The 20,832-nt window shown below is 34.5% G+C and overlaps 1 protein-coding gene across 4 annotated transcripts in view; it reads left to right on the top strand.

Moving 5' to 3' along the window:
- Positions 1-780: 780 nt before the first annotated feature.
- dsh (Segment polarity protein dishevelled) overlaps positions 781-20,832 on the top strand; it is an 88,523-nt gene continuing 68,471 nt past the window's right edge. For 2 of the 4 annotated variants that reach the window (XM_081739961.1, XM_081739960.1), the window contains exons 1-5: positions 781-1,042; positions 8,466-8,535; positions 14,973-15,091; positions 15,611-15,696; positions 18,179-18,247. In XM_081739961.1, coding sequence (XP_081596087.1) covers positions 882-1,042; positions 8,466-8,535; positions 14,973-15,091; positions 15,611-15,696; positions 18,179-18,247 — 505 coding nt within the window. In that variant the 5' untranslated portion in view covers positions 781-881. The remainder of the gene's footprint in view (positions 1,043-8,465; positions 8,536-14,972; positions 15,092-15,610; positions 15,697-18,178; positions 18,248-20,832) is intronic. The other 2 variants (XM_081739959.1, XM_081739963.1) reach the window with 2 other exon arrangements.

The following is a 20,832-nucleotide window of genomic DNA, read 5'->3' as shown; positions in this document are numbered from 1 at the left end:
CTCCCTGGCCAGCAGCTCCTCTTTACTCTTTCTTTCTCTCTCTCTCTCTCTCGTTTTGGGGGGGGGAGGAAAGGGTAGATTTTGTGTCAACAACAGAGCAGATATCGCTGCTACGGTTATTTCATCTTCGGATGAACTCATATTGTGAAATAGAAAAACAATAATATTTACAATTACGACAGTTGATTGTCTTGTACGTAACACAATCTTCAAGTGTTTTTCGTGTTTAATACAGCGACCACGAGATGCTCTACTGGTAAAACCTACCTAGTTTTATGGATCGTCTTAAACCCCTACATCACCTCAGGATAAAAGAAATTGCATGGAATTTAAGCGACACTGTCAAGTGGTAACCTGGGTTGAGGACTTAGTTCAGATCCTTGTGAGACGGGCTTAACGCAACGCAAATGTTTGCTGTAGCTATTGTAACTGCTATAATGATTATAGTTAATTAAAGCGTACATTTTCTTTGCATGAATCCTGAATGTGTGCATGGTGACATCTATGTGTATCAATTTAAGGTATAGCAATAATATGGATTATCACTTTGTACAATCTTTCGCCAAATTCTGCGTAGTGTTACGCAACATAAAAAAATGCAAGATGTCATTATATTTGCTATAATGATAATCGCAAACGAAATCATTGCGTCGCAGCAAATTTTTCCGGAATGTGTTCGTAGATTGCCTCTGCTAGGGTATTTGGGGAAGGTTCAACACTTCGATATATCGGCTACATTTGTTTATGTTGTTGACTCGAGGCGTGAAACGAGTAATCGAAGTCATCGAAACGATTAATAGACGAAGGAGAAGGGCAGAAGCCATATTAGGTTTGGAGGATTGTTATTTAGTGAATGGCGAAGTATTTACATCTCATTTAGCATGGAAGAGACTAAAATCATATATCACATAGATGATGAAGAAACGCCATATCTTGTGAAGTTATCAATAGCACCTGAGCGAGTTACGTTAGCAGATTTTAAAAATGTATTGAACCGCCCTAATTATAAATTTTTCTTTAAGTCTATGGACGATGATTTTGGGTAAGTACAAAATATTTGGTCGTATTTTTTATATTAATAGTCATTCTATTAAGTTACTGGTTCTTGAGTAGTTATAGTGGGAGATTTAGAGTATTTTTGACATATTTTCCCTATACTTCTAGTTTCTTGTGGAAACGGCCCAAGACAGCTATTGAAATGTTACGGGTGGGAATATTTACTTCGGAGTATTTGTAAGTTATTTATGTTTGCTTTTCGTTAGCTAAATTTTACGTCACAGACTAAATGATGTCACATCGTTGCCTCAACTGTGTACTGAGAAACACCAGCTCAAATTTTGAATTACAATGAATGTGGTATCCTCCCACTTTTTTGTTTTGTTACCTTTACCAACACAGTACATACTGTTAGTTGAAATAAGCTGTTGGGTTGAAATTAAGCCAAATTTAACACAGTTAGGGTGCAGTTTTACTATATGGATCCACAGATTGTAAAATGTACGGAAAAATTTTGGGGAAGTCTTTAATTTGCACATTTTATGTCGAGAACCGAACCCAACAAACCCTTGCGGGGCTTCTAACCCGTTCCTACAACTACTCTTACTCCTATTACTACTACTAAGTAAATGTTTAGCAGACAGGGTCCAGAAGCACGTAAAAAATTACAAAATTTAGGGAAGAAATGGAAGATGCAATTACATAAGACCTAACATAACCAAATCTAACCTAAACTAATCTAAACTGACCAAATTTTAATTAAAAGGAGCGAAGTTATATATTTTTTTCGAAAATTATGCCGGAACCCTACATATATAATCTAACAAAGTGACCTAACGTAACCTAAACTAACCTAGTATGAACAGAAACTACCGAAATTGTAACAGTTTTAGGAAAAAGTAGCTGGACCCCTTGTGTGAAACATTGTCCCTGGTACTTATACTATGCAGTACAACTGCATGCGAGTTCAGATTTGTGTTGACAGTCTGAGCCACAAAAAATAGTTTTTGTCAATTTTCAGTACCGTATTAATCATGGGTGATACCTGTGCCAAATATTGTTTCTCGTAGATATACTACATAAAATATACTTTGCACTTAGGTGATATCCCTCTGCCTCTGAGATAAAGGAAGGGGATAATTTTGGAACTGGAGGGCCAAAATCAGGTTTTAAAATCACTATGTTTACAGGGTGATATTACGTAAGGGTAATTACTAACATAACATAACGTAACCTAAACTAACCTAACCAAGCCTAAACTATCAAAAGCATAGAAAATTGACTAGTTCATCTGTGTCTATTGTCACAGGTAGAAAGGTGAGAAGAATATAGAATTTCTCTTAGCGCAGATAATTAACATGTTGAAATTCCAACATTTAAATCATACAATTCGGATAGCAAGCTCAAATAGTACTTATTACATGTAATGTTTTTATGAGGTGGTATCAGAAAGTTTTGAAAGTGCTTTACATACCTACGTTTATACATATCGCCTTCAAATTAGTTAGCTTGTACAGCAATACATCGCTCAGCGTTTCTTCCATTATTGAAGTGTGTCTTGGAAGTCTTTTCGAAGCGTGTCAAGACCTGCAATTCGTGCTCGATTTCCGCAGTGGTTTCCAAACGGCAACCTTTGAACTGGGGTCTTCAGCTTCAGGAAGTTGACTAAGTCTGCAGGAGCCAAATTTGGCGAGTAGGGTGATTGCAGAAGTGCGATCATCTTGTTTCTCGTGAGAAACTCATGTATGAGGAGAACACGGTGATGGGTCCATGACATTTGGGCGTGAGGTGTTTGGACGCATCACCTTTTATGCAAATAGGTTTACCTACCTGTATGTTATACTGTATTTCGTAACTACAGTCCGAATGTTTAAGCACTAAAATATGAAAATAGGCACTGGAAATTTCGAAAAGAAACTTTCATAAATAGTTCTGCAAAAGGTGAAAGTAACATCTTGAACACATCACACTTTCTGTACATCATGCACAACTTGTCTCTACCAGTTGAAAAGAAATGACAAGGAACTACAGCAGACTGTGACCGTCCGGATGGCGAGTATCCGGTCTCCATATTATGCGGCCTAGTTATATTTATATATATAAATATATATAGTAAAATAAGACATGCTATGTAATAAGGACATATAATTTGTGTTTAAAAAAATACGTACTTCTCTCGTTAATCTTCAGTTATTTTAAAGATGTGTGCAATACTGTACATATTTTCATTTCATCATTTTTGTTCTATAATAAATGATTAAACCGCATGGTACAAAACATAAATGTTTATTAAGTATAGCCCGTACCGAGAGGCCAGAAAAAATGAATGAGAGCTGGTTTTGGAATAAAAATGGTGTTTTTAATGCTATGTATGGGTGGTTCAGGAACTGAGTATTTATTGATTGATTTATTTATTTATTATTTTTTAAAATTATTATTCGATATACCCATTAGGCCGGATAGTTGAGACACTATAGTATTAATAAAAAGTTATTTCAGATTTCATAAAAGTAGGCACTAACTATACAGTTAAATAGGAAGAAAGGGCCAAATAAAATTTTATGTAGGTAGCCTGACACCCCAAAATAAAGTTCTGTCCTTTATAATACATCTAACGTAAAGAAACGATAATGACCGATTTGGCGCTTTATCGATGAATTTCGGAGGACAAAATAAGCAGAACTAGTGTACCAGGCAATGCTTCGAGGAGAAGACCCGCCCAAGAAAAGAAGAAAATATATTCTTGCAGATGAAAGAACGCCGTATTGTACAAAATTTTGAAACTGTTGACATTGTAGAGTAATGCTGGGTTTGGTCCATAATTCCGTCATGAAATGATAATGTCATGGTACGTGTAATATAAGGCAAAATAAATCATTCAATATGTATTCGGGGTATTAGATTTCACTGTTTACTTCTTATTTTACTGTTGTTTTGTTTCCAATTATCTCTGTTACAAATGAATAGTAATAAGCAGTAATACAATGTTATGAATAGCTATGAAGTTATAAATATCCAAAATGCCCATTCCTATACGGTAGAGATATTATAAAGGTAATTTCACAGAAGTTTATTTTGGAGTGTCATAGGATGCCTACAGCAAATTTTATTTTAGCCCAATACAGATTCATGCTGAAAAAAAATGCAGGTCATTGTCTCAGATTTTTCTGAAATTAGAAACAAAATAATCAGATCCTTATTATTTTTTTTTTCTTTCTGCATTATACAAAAATTTACTAGAACTAAACTGAGCACTTAATGCAATTGAGACTTTCAGTTATTGTTTACCATAGTACACACTATAACATAACGAAAGTTTAGAGTTTTGAAGATGGGTTTTTAAAGAAAATTGGGGTCAATTTCTAAATTTTTTAAATTTTAGAGTGTGTAGTTATTTCTTAAGACAGAGTTTTTTGTATTGTTAGTGCCTATTTTCAAGGCTTTTAGTGCGTAAACATGCAGGTTCTTGTTATGAAATGCATTATAACCGATTTAAGTAGATTAATGTATTCAGATATACGGCTTTGTGTCCATACGTCTCGCCCCCAAATATCTTGCTCCGCACAGTGACAGTGTCCATTGTCACCGTGGAGCAGTTAGTTTCTCGAGCGCCATAGATCTGGTCGTTTTCGCAGGATGTCCTCTCTCAGACGCTTGCTGTAGAATTCGCTGTTGACGGTTTGACCCATGGGGAGGAATTCGTGATCATGCTACGAATGTCGAAAAAGACAATAAGCATGCACTTGGTCCAGCTGCGGACCTGCCTCACATTTCCGGTCTTGGAGATGGGCTCTTCCACTATGAAGACTGTTGCTTTGTCTCAGTCTCGTACTCATGCCAAGTTTCGTCACTGGTAATGATCCTCGACATAAAGGACGGGTTATCTACGGCACGCAGACGGACTTTTTGCCAGACTTGCCGAAAAATGCCAAGCGTCTCTGGCGGATTTACCCAGTTTCACACAATTTCACGTTCGCTCGTAGTTCTAACTGCTGTCCACGATGAAATCACAGACGTAATAAGGCGCGTGGTCAGAATAGCACCAGCTCACAACTCCCAATGTACACAGAATGATGTCTCTTGACACATTGACTTATGAAGGTTGGTGCTTGCTGTGTGTGTGTGTGTGCAGCCTTGTAGTACTATCTGTTGGTATGTTACAGGATTAGTCTCGAAACTTTGATACGACCTTGTATATTGCAAAAATAGTGTTTACTATTTATTATTTGGTTAGACGTAACATCTAAGCTATATGAGAAGTGCTTAAAGTGGAATCAGAACCACGTGATTTCTTATTGGCGATCGAATCTGGGTCTTCGGAGCCCAAGTTGCGTACCGTAACCACATGACGACGAGGCAGTTTTTATGTGTTGTTTACACGACACAAACTGATAAATGGGTTATAAGTAATTATTGAATTAGAAATGCGTATTCAAAATGCACCTATTCTCTTTTAAGTTGGCCAGTTTTCAATGGAACGGTTGATAGCGAACATAAACAGGTTTCACTGTATTAATCGAAAACAGCTTTACTGTTTTTATCTGTCCTAAATACAGTTCGGTCTTCAGCCATGGTAAGTTTGTGAAAGACCCGGGTCACCACCGCCTAGAGACAAGGCGAAATAGCTGCTACAGTGACATTACACAAATGATCTTACCAAATGAGTATCTGACTCTCCAAAAGCTACAAACTTCAGAGGTTGTAGAACTGGAGAACTACTATTTACTATAGCGTATAATGTATTCAAACCTTTTGCTTATTCGTTCTAATATTTGACATGTCCCTGATAAGAAAGTGCATCTGCAGTTTTGTGGCCTTTTTTAAGCTTTGAAAAAGAACATATAACAAGTAAAACACTATCCTCAAATTACGACAATAGGTTATTGTTTTAGCTAATACTGCATTCACGAAAATGTTTTTCGTTTTCCTATTACCATAAGAGCATCGTTAGTGCACACTGGAGTAAGAATCATGACTTTACATCTCTCCAATAACATTTATGACTAGATTTTAATATTCAATATTAAATATAAGAGAAATAGAAGCCCTAAGGGAAAAATAAAATATGAATTGACTTTCGGTAATCTGGTACGCCTGTTGTAATTGCGATACATTAGAAGAATAGAAGCTAGTTGAAATTAAGTGTAGACTTCCAGCAATATGACATCTAATGTGGCGAATAAAAGAATTTTTTCCTGTTTTCATCAAAAGAATAAAATATTTTATTGGTTTTAATTAGCGCTATCTGCACGACAATTTCCAGGATTGTTGATCAATGTCATCAATAGTAATTACGATAGCAGATCTGGTTTCAGGCGGTGGCCCTTCCGGAGGCACGAAATTTCCCCTGGGGCAAATAACTGATCGTTCTCGATAAGGGTTACCTTTAGCCTTTGGGGATTCGACCCCCGGGAGAAAACATCACTGATGGTAAGTAGCGACATACACTTTAGAGAAAGAATCCCATTCGCGATGTTTTACAGGTTGTGAGTGCCCGAGTTACTATATTTTTTCAACAGGAAGGCATCACTCAATATCAAAGAAAGATACTGATGCAGTAAAGCTCATTTTTAATTCATTAAATTGTTAATTTTAATTCTAAACAAAGTTAGCAGAGGTGGTTTGAGACCCATTATGTATTTTGGAAGCTTTAATACGTTTGAAAGCTGTCTGTTACCTTTAAGCGGAAATAAAATGCCATGTCAAATAAGACTGAATTTTGATTTCATGACACCCGTCTGTGGGATGGTGACGGAAACGGATTAAATAAATGACAAAATTTTCAGTTGTGTTATAAAGCCTGTTAAACTCAACATTCGAGGTTCTCCTTTTTTAGGGCATGTAGTTAGTACTGTGTGGTACTGATCAACACTACAAAATCAAAATATTTGAGATATATTAAAAAATGGATTTATTTTGTTCCACACACACACACTATATATATATCTATATATCTATCTATCTATCTATCTATCTATCTATCTATCTATATATATATATATATATATATATATATATATATATATATATATATATATATATATATATATATTTCAAAAAATAAGATCAGAAGGCTACAACACGAGTGCTTGGACACATATTTCCAAACGAAGAATGTCATTTGAGTCATAAATTACCTTTCAGCTAAAACAAATCTTGAACGACTTCATAAATAGAGCATTTTAATATTGTGCCGAAATTCGCATGTGGGAAATGGCACCCGAAGCGCCATCGTTGGCGGCCTGTACCGCGTGCCAGGATTTTTTTTTATTATTTTACAGAAAAATTACAGATTTCGTACTTTGTCCTGAATTTTAACATCCGTTAAATTCAATAATATCTATGATTATCAAGATAAGTTTTATTTTCTTCCTGTCTGAATTGATCTGAACGAATCCAATTTTAACAGTGTTGTAATTTACATATCGTAGTTGCGCCTCGAAGAACCGCTATGTGACATTTTTATCGAAAAAAGTTATGCTGTGCAAATAAACCTGAAAGCTGTCAGGCAACGTCCCTTATGATGTGATAAGTGAATATTCAATTGTTTCATCACAACAATGAAAAAATAATAGGACATTAAAATTAAAGGCTTCAGGTTCTCACCACGTATGTATTGACTAATGTATACAATTGTAATGTATGCTTATAAAGGTGCAAAAGGTAAACCGACATGTGCTACGTATACACAGAAATAGTAATATTTATATTGTTGAAGCAAGTTAACGCAGGCACAATTTTATTATATTTTTTAAGTGTTTTCGTGTATATTTGGCAAAATTTTAAGAGTTCTGAATGTTTTGCTTTTCATGGAAAGTTGTGCTTTTAACACAGCGGCTCTTCGAGGTTCAGCGACGATGTGTACTCTTTCATTTACTGTATCTAATGTTTATTATACTATTAACTGTATTATTTCGATGTTCCCTGACTTCTTCCTCATTAGAGCGGGTAGCTCGTTGTCAGTACGTTTACAAATTATTTTTAAAACACTTCAATGCATATGCTTAAATTTTATAGTGTTGATTTTACATTTGTAACCAGTGTGCAATGAACAAGTTTCGCGAAAGATATCCAAATTGTTCGTGTATACTATAAAGATAATAATTACTTAATCAGATGGTACCAATATCTCTCAGTTTTTTAAAGAAGTGCAAGTAATATCGTTTCAATCTGGGCTTCTCATTCTGTATAACCTTTGTGTTAACAGAGTCCGTTAAAGATTTGAACAGATATATATTTAAAGAAGACTGTTCAAATCTTTAACGGACCCTGTTAACACAAAGGTTATACAGAATGAGTGGCCCAAATTGAAACGTGAGGAAATTAAGGTCTTTTGCCCTCGTTCTCTCCTACTTCTAAAGGGTTTTGTTAAAAATAAAAACATTATTAATGCTTTTAAAAATGTATTTTAACTGGTATTAGTAAATCAATTATAATCCAGCTATTAACTATGTATGTGTTTATTACAGTGTGGTGAAGGAGGAAATAGTAGACGATGAAGCCCATCTACCTTGCTTTAATGGAAGAGTAGTATCTTGGGTAAGTGCTGTAAAGTCCGTTTGACCTCACTGATCCTCTGATATGATAATTTCTCCAATATTTCGGGTGAAAAAGACCAACTGTCATCATTAAAATAGAACTAGGTTGTTTCGAAGTCTTTGGGAAGGGATATTAAAGATTTTGAAACTGGACTGCAAAATTAGGCTGAGAAAGCGCTGTTCTGTGTAATTGGGTTTTAATATTTAGAGCTTTCAACTATTGCTGCTCTTTTTGTTGTTTATGTTGTAATCATCAAACAGTAAAACCGACTTTTTTACTTGAAGACTTTTGATTTCCTTGAGCAGAGTTTGAATTTGGATTTCTTAAAATAGAAATTGATTCCAGTTTTTTTTTTATTTTTTTATTTATTTATTTATTTATTTTTTTTTAATGTTGACATCACTGGTGCTCAATTATTGTCTTCAAATGTATGCATGTGTGGGTATATTATCGTCTGTTATTTTGGAGTTCCTAACATTCTAATTATTGCGTTCTGTTATTGTCGATATGACTCATTACATTGGTAGACTGGTCGCTATGTTCCTGATGGAAAGAAAATGACAGTGTACTGATTCTGTATCCATTTAAGTAAATCCTTTACTTTCTTTGAGAAAGAGGAGGTTTCTTAAGCCTTTTTAATATTATATTGTCAAGTTCAGTTTTCTACAGTTGTCCCAAAGGTAATTATATGTAATTTGAGAAGTCCAAACCCAATAACTTGTTAAAGAAATTTAATCTACAATTTTGTTTTGTTTCGTTTTATTTGTTTGTAGTTTGGCGTACATAATCTTTCGAATACCGGAATACGAAATCTATAAATAGTTCATTTACTAATGACTAGTTTCAGCAATTAATAATATCTGATAAATATCGGTAAGACCTATCTAGAAGAAGTTGGACTAGAATGATCAGTAATTTTATTTATTTATTTATTTAGACATTATTCATTGATCTTCAAAGTAGAAGTAGCCGCGGTGGCTCAGTGATAGAGCGTTCACCTCTGGTGCATAGGGTCCCAGGTTCAAATTCTACTTCCGCCAAGTGAACTTTGTGGTGGACAAACTCCGTGTGCGTGGGTTTCCTCGGGGTTCTCCTGTTTCCTCCCACTTTCTTCATTTCTCCATATTCATTTTTCATCATCACAGTCTTCTTTAACCTAGCCGGCATAAACGTGGGACGTAAACCTCAAAAATTTCATTTCATTTTTAAAGTAGAAATAGTAATATGATTCATTGATCATATTGTTGGAACTAAGTCTCCGAGTTTATTGTACATGCGTTAATTGCTCAACCGAACGATACTCTATGGGAGCCCTCCTGCTGATCTGCTGGCTATCGTGTGCGCCCTTGTTGCACTAGCTTCTGGGTTCAATTCGCTGTGGGAGAATATTAAAATTTGAACGTTTTAGGGGATTCAAATTCTCCTTTAAACTATAGGTTCATGTCTCATGTAGCCTCGGTGCAGAGAAAGAACGCTAAACAACAAGGAAACCGAATACTGTTTTGGAATATGAGCTGTTCCATGTCTAATCAACACACCGTTTCAGATCGACCCCTACAAATCGCAATGATATTTTATATTCATAGTGTCTTCGATGTGTTGAACAAGCGGAAAGCTGAAGTTGACTTCTGAGCTGGTTTCGAAATTACAGGCCCCCATTAGAAGCTAATCTCAGCACCATTTTGTTTTCTGTTTGTTTTTACAGACTTTTTTTTTCACTTTTTTAAAAAAAATTAAATTCAAATGTTGCACAATTTGCCATTATTTACCATATTTCCACAACGGTTTGAGTTACCGAATTACTGCAAATCGTATTATGATCTGCACATCTATTGAAAGCCATCTATGCAGTTGGATGAGGTATTTATGTAAGCAGTTTTTCGAAATAACGGCTTTTGAAAAAATTCAAATTTTCAGTTCCTTGTATCCTTGATCATATTCATTCGAATATTTGAAATTGGAGATATCATGGCTATGATATTAGACGCTAAATTACTTTTTGATGTGTTTTGCCTCGTTTGTCTCACTTGTGTTGTTATTGCTATAGGGGAACCAGAATCTGGATGTTTGTGATGCTGTAACGTCTTTAGTTTGTAACACTGAATAACAAACGTAGTATTATGTTTTCGTTTATCACGTACATTTAAAATATGTAATAACCTGACTTAAAGGCATTTGAAAAAAATACAACTTTATGTTGGGTCCCCATTCTCTGCCACAAACTTATTATTTCTATTATTTCCGTCCATTTTACAAGAACTTAAAGCGATTTTCAACTCCACATTCGGAGGTGGGAACTTGTAACAAATGATTCGACGCTGATCCCAAAATAATACTTTAAGGATACATTCATAAAAGTCCGAGTATTTTTTATATAATTTTCAAAATATGGATTTTGAGAAATTCAGATTATTGATTTTTTTTCGAAAATTGGAAAAATTTGTGTATTCTGTAGTGTTATATACCATCTGGAAGCCCTTTTCATTGGCTTTAAAATTACACCTTAACCGACATCCTCTCTTAGTTACTTTTGGGGCACCTTGTATTTATTTTGGACAAAATTCCAGTCTAAATTTTTTCAATGATCCCAGTGGCAAGAGATATACAGTAGGTTCTGCTTCAGAATAACAGTTTCCAATGAGTATTGCTTTCTTCACTCTTTTTGCTAAAATCATTTCTACGAAAAAGAATACCTCAGATTCCTTATTTAAAAATGCGTATTATACAGGTTGTTAGTATCCATATGGAATTAGAACATGTAATATATGGAAAGTTTAGATCATGCAATTATCCAAGTGAACATAAAGCGGGCTCTGATAAGTACAGTGGTTGTAGCATTGCAATGGTTTCATTGGGAAATAATTGATCACTTGCTCCTATATAGTCTATATTGTATCTATTGATTTTCACTTCGTTGTACCACTAATGAACTTAAAATTACAATATTCAACGTAGTAGTAGGAAACTGGCGAAATGCAATGATGTGCTTGTTTCACTTAGCGTAAGAAACCATAAAATATGAAACAGAAACTAGAACAATATTGAGTGATTCCAATTCAAATCGTCCAGGGTGGTTCACACGACTGTCTCAGATTTAGTTTATTTTTTAAAATAAGAAACTATATACAAAATTATGACCCATATTTTTTTCTTTTTGCTGAAAAAAAGTTTTTCTTTGATATACAGCCTTCCAAAATGGCTGCCCTCCTCTCGGATTGCTCGAAAAACTGAAAAACATATCAAATTAAAAATTTTATTGTAGAGAAACGAGTGTACTTAGTAACATAATCGCAATAGGAGGAAGACTATAAAGTTGTATGTTTCAGTGGAGGACCAAAATTCGTCTATTGGTCCAATAGGAATTGCGCAATTCACTCGCAATGTTGCCAACTTTGGTGAATTTTTTGCTGACTTCAAACACATTTTTTTCTGTCCTCACGAGCAATATCAACCATCTGTTTCTAGCATCGAAATCTACTCCATAAGGTCTCTTGAAAATGTAAAGGACTTAGGTTTCTGATTATTACATCCCACGTTATAGCATGATGAAAAGCTGAAAATTTCATTAAGATGCCATGTTTGGACGCCATTTTCTCAAAAAACCCACCTTTTAAAAATCTAAATTTTTTTACATGTATTGAAGAAGTACCTAGGTATTTAATATCAACCGTTCATGCGGTTGTAGCCCCTAACATTCGCAATTAATTATTGAAATATCGATTTTTGTACTTGGAATATAAATATTTCCTATGGGCATTTAGGTCCTATACACAAGGCGAATTGAAAGGGAGTATGAAAATTTTGAGAGATGAATCCTGACATCAAATCCAGTAGAAAAGTTCCTATAAATATGAGTCGAATTCCGCTTCGTTTTCGAGTTACAGTGTTTCCAGCTCGGGACCCAAAATCGGCTCGGGACAATAGAAAATAAAATATGTACTTCGCGTTAAATCAGAAACTGTGTGTTAAAGCTTTGATAAAATTCAGAAAGTTGATTTGTATCAATATGATGATTCTTACTTGCGTTGCAAATCGGTTGGCAGTGTTGCCAACTTGGTAGAACTTTTGTTTCCAAATGACACTACGTGGATTTTATTTGATATTCGGTATTCATTAATGATTGTAAACATCACATGAAGCACAATTTTCCCCACATCACAGTTTTCGAAAACTTAAATGCATTTCATTAAAAAGTTTTATCTCGTGCGTTATTAATAGTTTGCGTGATTCGGTGTCGAGAACATCGTCCTAGTGTTCTCTGGAACCATGAAAATTGTTTTCACTGGTAACATGACATTGTAGTGCACTAATTACATTGTTTGTGTGAATAATAATGGAGAAGTACTGTTACAGTAAGGACCGTATTACATGTGTTGATTATGCTAAAAGTCATAAGAGGATTGTGTATAGAAAGAATTCTAGACAAAAATCTTATCTTGCGGTAAACTATGTGGATTACGTACAGCGTGTCTGCCCAAACGTACTATTAGGGGACCTAAATGCCCATAGGAAATATTTATATTCCAAGTAGAAAAATTGAAATTTCAATAATTAATTGCGAATGTTAGGGGCTGCAGCCGCATGAACGATTAATGGATATTATATACTTAGGTACTTCTCCAATACATGTAAAAAATTCAGATTTTTAAATGGTGGGTTTTTTGAGAAAATGGCGTCTTAATGAAATTTTCAGCTTTTCATCATGCTATAACGTGGGATGTAATAATCAGAAACGTAAGTCCTTTACATTTTCAAGAGACCTTATGGAGTAGATTTCGATGCTAGAAGCAGATGGTTGATATTGCGAGTGAATTGCGCGATTCCTATTGGACCAATAGACGAATTTTTGCCCTCCACCGAAACATACAACTTTATACTCTTCCTGCTATTGCAATTATGTTACTAAGTACACTCGTTTCTCTACAATAAACCTTTTAATTTGATATGTTTTTCATTTTTTTTGAGCAATCCGAGAGGAGGGCAGCCATTTTGGAAGACTGTATATCGAAGGAAATTTTTTTTTCAGCAAAAAGAAAAAAATACGGGTCTAATAATGTTGCATGTAGATCCCATATATAAAAAAAAATGAAATCTGAGACTATGATGGGGACCAATTGTGGTTTGCCTGGACGATTTGAAATGGAATCGGTCTATTGTAGCAAAAGTCAACAAGTTCAAATGTTGTTACTTTTATGTGCGTAGCTCCCTGTGCGCGATTAGCGGACGCGCCTTTGGCGTGGGAGATCCAGGTTTCTATTTGTGGCAGGAGCTCGTGATTCGGATCCCACGTTACTGTAGGTCCACGTCTCATATAGCCTCGCTCGTGAAAGGGATGCTAAACTCAAAAATCACATCACATTAAACTATGTATCCTGTAGCAGCACTATATATATATACCAGTGTAGATATGGTAACTAAGAAATAATTAGTAAAAGGTAACTAAGAAAACAATAACATTAAAAATTGACGGAACAGTGCAATTATATTTCAGACAGGTAATTGTGCATATGTGTAAATTATTTTTTTAAAAAATTATTTTAGTAAGGAACCGAAAGGTCGTTACAAAAAATGTTTGTATATAATTAAATAATATTGGCAGAGCAGTTCTTTAAAGCAAGTTCAGTCAACGTATTAAGATTCCCGCTCAGTTTATAAAGAGAAAAGAATATTTTTTTTCTCTGTATAAATCAGTGGACTGATAAATCTAGATGGCCCAGGCACTCATCACGCCTAATATTGTAGGGAATTGCTGCTATTTTAATCCGAGCTTCATGACGCGTGTGGTGTTATCATGTTCTGTCATATAGGACGGTAAAAGCTGTTGTATCACCAACTGTTGTGTGAGAGGTTCATTTAAGTGTACTTGATACTTCTTAGTAATAGTTTTCGGTGTATTAATCATCCTTAGAGATTTAATATAAAACATCCGATGTAATATCGAAGAAACTTTTTTTTTTATTATGTATTTAGTAAGAACAGCTGCTCTCAAGTATTTTTTGTTTAATGGATGTTGAATAAGTATTGTTTTAAATGAGTTGTTCATTCCTTCTTCATTCTGTTATTAAAGTAAATGTTGAAAAGGATGTTAGTTCTGGTGACAAGATTTTTGAAGTTGAGCCGTTAATTCTTTTAGTAGGCAAATGGGTAACCTACTACGACAAAGCTGGAAATGTGTGTGTTAATTGTACAACAGTGTAGAATAGCTGTGTTGGATAAATTGAGAATAACCATACTTATTGTACTGATGTTTATTTATTGCATGGTCGATATATTTAAGGCTTAGTAAAGCATAGGGCATTGGATCATCTGTAGTAGTATATAGCCAACTTAGATATAACAACAGTGTAATATCTCGTTATATTGTTTCATGTATATATCTGTCAGCATTGGTATTTAGCATAGTTATTGATTTAATCTGTTTTGTATGTTATTCGTAGCTTGTATCTGCTGAAGGTAGTAATGTGTCGGATGGGACTTCTCAATGCACAGAGAGTATTACACACTCAGATATTAAGCTTCCCATTGATCGAGGAGATGGACCGCAAGCTCCATTTCAGTAAGTACAGTTGCTAGCTATTCAAGTGGTCTTGCGTGTATAAAGCTCTCAAGCTTTTATTTATATATATATATATATATATATATACTCTCTCTCTCGCTCTCTCTCTCCTGACTAGTTTGAGTTCTAGAAAATCAGATACTATCATTAAAAAAAAGTACCTATCTTTTTCATACTTCAGAATTTAGCTTTCATTTAATCTGTAATTTAATACAGTCTATCTGAATAAATGAAATTCCTGCACATTTTAAAAGAAAAGTGGGTTCTTAGTTTTAATTTGTTCAGTTTTATACACAATGCCTCTTTTAATTAAAGAGACTGTTTCATTTATAGAAACAATTTAGCGTTCTCGTTTGTTTTAATCAATAAATAACCTTCCTATCTGTTTTTTGTAACTACACTGTAGACACTGCGTGAAATAAAGGTATAAGGTAAATTATAACTATTGGAAATATAATAGATATGTATTGAATTCCTGTACCTGTACTGGTAAATTAAATCAAATGTTTCATATTCCAGTATTGGAAATGTGCCTCACCCAGGAAGGACAGCTATTGAAGATTCAACATGCACAGAAACGGAATCTATTATCAGTTCGAGACAAGGTAAGATTTTAACTTGTTATTGTCTTGTCATAAATGGAACGGCTCGGGGATACAAACTGGTAAGGACAGAAAATGTACTGTTTAAGGTTCGTCATAATTTCGACCGATCATCATTCTGATACAGCAGCATTTGGAACAAATTTTTCACTGCAATTAATCGCCTTGCCTCTTCTGTTTTCTTTTGTACAAATAGGTCTATTGTTGTATTATATATGTATATTGAATAACGTGTAATATTCAAATAATTCTATAATTTTTGGATCAATACTAGCTGTACTACGCTTTCACGAATAGAGACTAGGCTTATTGTAATCTTCCATATAACGAAGTATTCTGCTGTAATTTTTACGTTGATGAGCGTTATATTAATCATTATAAATCAGGATCTTGTGAGATTTTTCTTCTTTAAAAAAATTCATTTCCGGTAATAATACTATGTAATAGTAAAGTAATAACTCCAACTATATGTGGACGAATAAAACCATGCCGTAGGGTTCTACATTTCAACATGGATCCCACCGGACGCTTCACACCTTTTCTTTTTTCTTATCTCCTACTTCATCGCCTCTTCATGAGGAGAGGCTACGGTGGCTCAGTGGTAGAACGTTCACCTCTGATGCGTGGGGTCCCTGGTTCGATCCCAGCTTGCACCAAGTGAACTTTGTGGTGGACAAACCCCGTGTGTGAGGGTTTTCTCGGGGTTCTTTCGTTTTCTCCCATTTTCTTCATTCAACCATTTCATTCATTTCTCGTCATCACCGTCTCCATTAGCCTAGCCGGCATAAGCATGGGACATAAAACTCAAAGATTTCATTTCATTTCCTCTTCATGATGAATCAGTTAAGCAAAATACCTTATATTGTGGTGTCTTTATTTTGTGTGATCATATTTACACTACGTTCTTGTAAATCATTTCCTGTTTCTGTGTTCGAACAATATCAAATAATGAAACATCGTAACAAAATGCAACTGTATCTGATAAATACACTGGACTATTTTTAGCTTTCAGTATTGCTTGTATTAGTTGGTCATGGAGTAAGAGGTTTGAGTGGACTAGCTGCTCGAAATTGGCCCTACACGTATAATAATATTTAAGTCGAAATATTGTTGCGGTCCAGAAAGGGAGTTGAAGTTCATCCTCATGTTCTCAATCCAGACTTGAATATGTTGTTGGAAACAAGGAGAAAGGCGCCCCATCGGACTTTATTACTCTCTCCTAATCGTCGTCGATCCATATTTTATTCACTTAGTACTATCTTTTTTTGCGTTACCAGTTTCTAAATCGCATATCCGCCACAGATGTTAAGGTTAAGCAGCTCTTCGGTTGTAGGAACAGCTCGCTTCAAATGCGATTCGATTTGCAGTTACGTGTGCCACATTAGCTCTACGGTTCTTGGTGACGACCGTAGAGCCCCCTTCACCGAATCCCCCTTAGTGTTCGACAATCCCTCTTTTGGACTTTGTTTCCCTTCACGATTCTTCTTTTTTAATAACGTTTTGCCACGAGTTGTGTACTGTCACACCACCTTCCATACCGGTTTGTCTGTCAATTTCGGTTACACATGCTCCAACTGAGCACTCACCTGCAGTTTGCACTACCAACGACTGGTCTATTGCATACTTGAATCCGCACCACACCCTTTAGCGTATTTCACAGTATCATCCAACAGAGACTAGCCCGAGGCAGTCGCAGTGCACGAATGTCTGCTGTCATTAACTGGACAGGTACATGTCATAATACATAGATATTTCTATTATTTTGGTAAGTGTGTGTTTGTGTGTCGTGTATATAGTGAAAATATAATCATACACACTACGAAAGGCAAGAGGGAACGAAACAAAGAAACTTTGAAATGGGAATGAAAATAATTATAAGGAAATTCAGTTTGTTCGTCTCATTTTCTCATATAATTTCTCACAGTTGAAGATACCATACAATTCGGAATTGAGCAATGTGACGGGTCAGGATTGAATCTGGATCTCTAGATTTGTTGTCCGGCAGTTGGTTGTATGTAATTGGGCTAAACAGCTATCGTATAAGTGAGCGCGTGCTGCCAGTCTAGGGAGGGATTGTGTAATAAAGTGAATAATGCACTAACACAGCAATTCGAGACTGGAATCGCACTTTTTTTAACTCTGAATTTTGTTGCATTTTTGTATGTAGAGAATTTGGTATTAAAACTAATAGCTTGATGTAATAACGAGAGTTCAAATGTGCATTAAATGTTGAAAATATCAGGAAACGTCAATTTGCAGTTTTTGTGTGATATATTCCAAATCGAAGTTGGAGTTAAATCGGTTATCTTCCGGCAGTTGTTCAGCCACGGAACAAGAAAGTTGGAAAATATCTGCCACCTCCCATTAAATTTAATATTAAATTTAAATGCAGTTTTTATTTATTTTCTTAAGTTTTATTTTCTTTATTTGCTCTCATTTTTTTTAAGTTTCTAGCTTCGTTTTCTTATTTTCCTATTTATTTTAGGACATCATAATATTCATAAAGGTTCAAGACATCATGGTGAAAAGTACGAAAAATACAATAAGTACAATGGTAAGTTTTTAGTTTCTTTCTTGTGCCAGTTCTTGTAGTATTTTATTTTTGCTGAATTGCGTACGTTCTGTTTGTTTATTATTGTTTGTAAGTTAAGACCGTGAGTAGTAGTAATTCCCTAATGTGTTCATGGTGGAAAGTTAACTTTATTGTATTAACAAACGTAGTAATGAAAGTGGTGAAGAGTAGAAACGTCATTGTGTTGTTATTGTGCAAAATAGGCATGAAAAGTGTCTACATTTGAAATAATTCTGTCTTGTGCGTGTGTGTATAAGCACATGTGTTTATGAAACATTGAATGTGTTTGTTAGTTATTTGACAACGTGATCTGTCTTTCGAAGTGATGATACGAGAATAATATATAATTTTAGACCGTTAATTACAGTTGCCAGCAAACATGTGTTTTTCTTGTCAGTAACTTCTTAAAGTGCAATGAAATGAAAAATATTCAATTCGACGTTTCAGGCGTATGACCCTTATCTAAAGAAGATGGTAGAGCGTTCACCTCTGGCGTGCGGGATCCTTTTCCCGATCCTAGCTCGCAACAAGAGGGTTTTGTGGTGAACAAAGATTGTGTGCGTAGGTTTTCTCGGGGACCTCTTATTCCTCCCACTCTCTGCGTTTCATTCGTTATCATTACCGTCTTCCTTATAAAACTTTGAACTAAAAGGAGATGAGTAATTAATTGCAATAAATGATAATGAAAAAATATGAAATGAGAATGTGGGAGGAAGCGAGAGAACCCAATAAGATGTACAGACACGATGTTCCATCTCAAACTCCTTTGGTCAGGAACCTCTAACACCAGGGCAAAGCACTCTACCAACGAGCTACTATTTCCCGCTCCGTTTTAAATAAGTTAATTCATATGTAATAGCTTCAGTAGATAAAAACATTATCTCATTAGTTTAAACGTTTTCATTAACAGAGTGTCTACTGAGTTTCATTTTCAAAATTCCACTATATTCAGTTTAACTATCAGCAAAATTCCTGTACCTAATACAATGATTTTTTTAAAGTTCTTTAGGAATAATCACAATCTTGATGGTTTCAGGTTTGTAATTGTTTTACCATCAAAAGAGTATTTTTAATAAATTTAGTTATCCTTTATTTTTTTTAAATACAATGATTTTTTAACATTTTTAAAGGATCTCCCAACTCCCCTCACAGCTCTCCACTCCACCCATTGTTTTAAATGTCTAATTACAAAGTGTATACAACTCATTTCATTTCATTTCGGCCTCCAATTGGACACCTTCTTCATAGGCACGACGGTTTAGATCCAGTTGTCTTCTTCCTAATTATGTAATAAATATGACTATAAAATATCATTCGAATTAGTGCTTCACATGAACCTTTGTACTTTAGAATTGCCGGGATTCAATGGGTTAAGTTCTGTAGATTTGACATATTGTATTAAATAAAATTGTTAAGAGCACTAAATTGATACAATAAATTTGATTTAGTTTAAATAGTAATTTCCTAGCTATTCTTTTTTTTTAAGGTGGTTTATTAATTAAAGTTCTTAAAAGTGTACTTTTATATATATATATATATATATAAATTTAGATTGTTGTCTTGGATGAATTGTAATAATTTTGTAATTAATTCCCAATTTTTTGTGTATATAATCATATTTGTGGAGACTGGAAAAGTATGGAAGTAATTAAGATGTTGTTTATTGAAAATATTTCTTTTTTGTTGTAGCAGTTCACATTGGAATATTAGATGGTTGATGTTTCCTATTTCTTTTCCACACCAGCACTTGTTTGTTTCTCTTTTTTGTATTATATTCAACTTAGTGGGCGTTAAAGCAGTATTAAATATTAAACGATAATATAAAATTATTTTTGATCTAGGCCAACTTTTGAGAGAATCCCATGTATACTCCTTTGTTATGTCTGTTAGATTCCAATAATGGATGCCAGGTCCTTCTTGTATTTTCCTTTTCCATGAAATGATACGTTCTTCCATTTTATTTCTTATGAGATATTTAAAGTTGTAAAATGGAATTTTAATGTTCGTTATCATTCGTGTATTCACTGCTTTCTTGGATAATTTATTGCGTTCTTCATTCCATTTTATATTTACATGCGCCTTAGTGTATATTAATGTTATTTTAAAATTGTTGTTTTTTAGAATAAGATATAGCTTTTTAATCAACATTATGTTCCATGAATTTTGTATGTGCCACTTCGGATTATTCACTGATTTTATAACACTTAAAGCATCCGAACAACTACATGCACATCTGATGTTAAGTTTTTTTATGTGTAATAATGCTTGCCTTATTGCAAAGGCTTTTGTTTTGGAAAAATTAACAATCTCAATGGATACAGAATTGTTTTTAAGACTATTAAAACAATTACAAAAAAAGTATTGTTGACAAGTTACCACTTTCATGATTTTTTCAGTATGTGGATCAAAATTCCCGTATTTCCAGTATCAAAATTAAATTCAAGTATTTCCAGCATCAGTAGACATCCTGATTAATATACAACGGTTTTTAAAAAAAATCTACATTAATATTTATAGGAGGTTTTGACAAAGGAGAGTGTAGGGGAAAAGTAAGCAGTTTTGCTGGT

Source organism: Thermobia domestica, chromosome 15, assembly GCF_964235325.1.
Source record: "Thermobia domestica chromosome 15, izTheDome1.hap1.1, whole genome shotgun sequence".
NCBI classification, from domain to species: domain Eukaryota; kingdom Metazoa; phylum Arthropoda; class Insecta; order Zygentoma; family Lepismatidae; genus Thermobia; species Thermobia domestica.
This window is presented reverse-complemented; position numbering and strand designations above follow the sequence as displayed.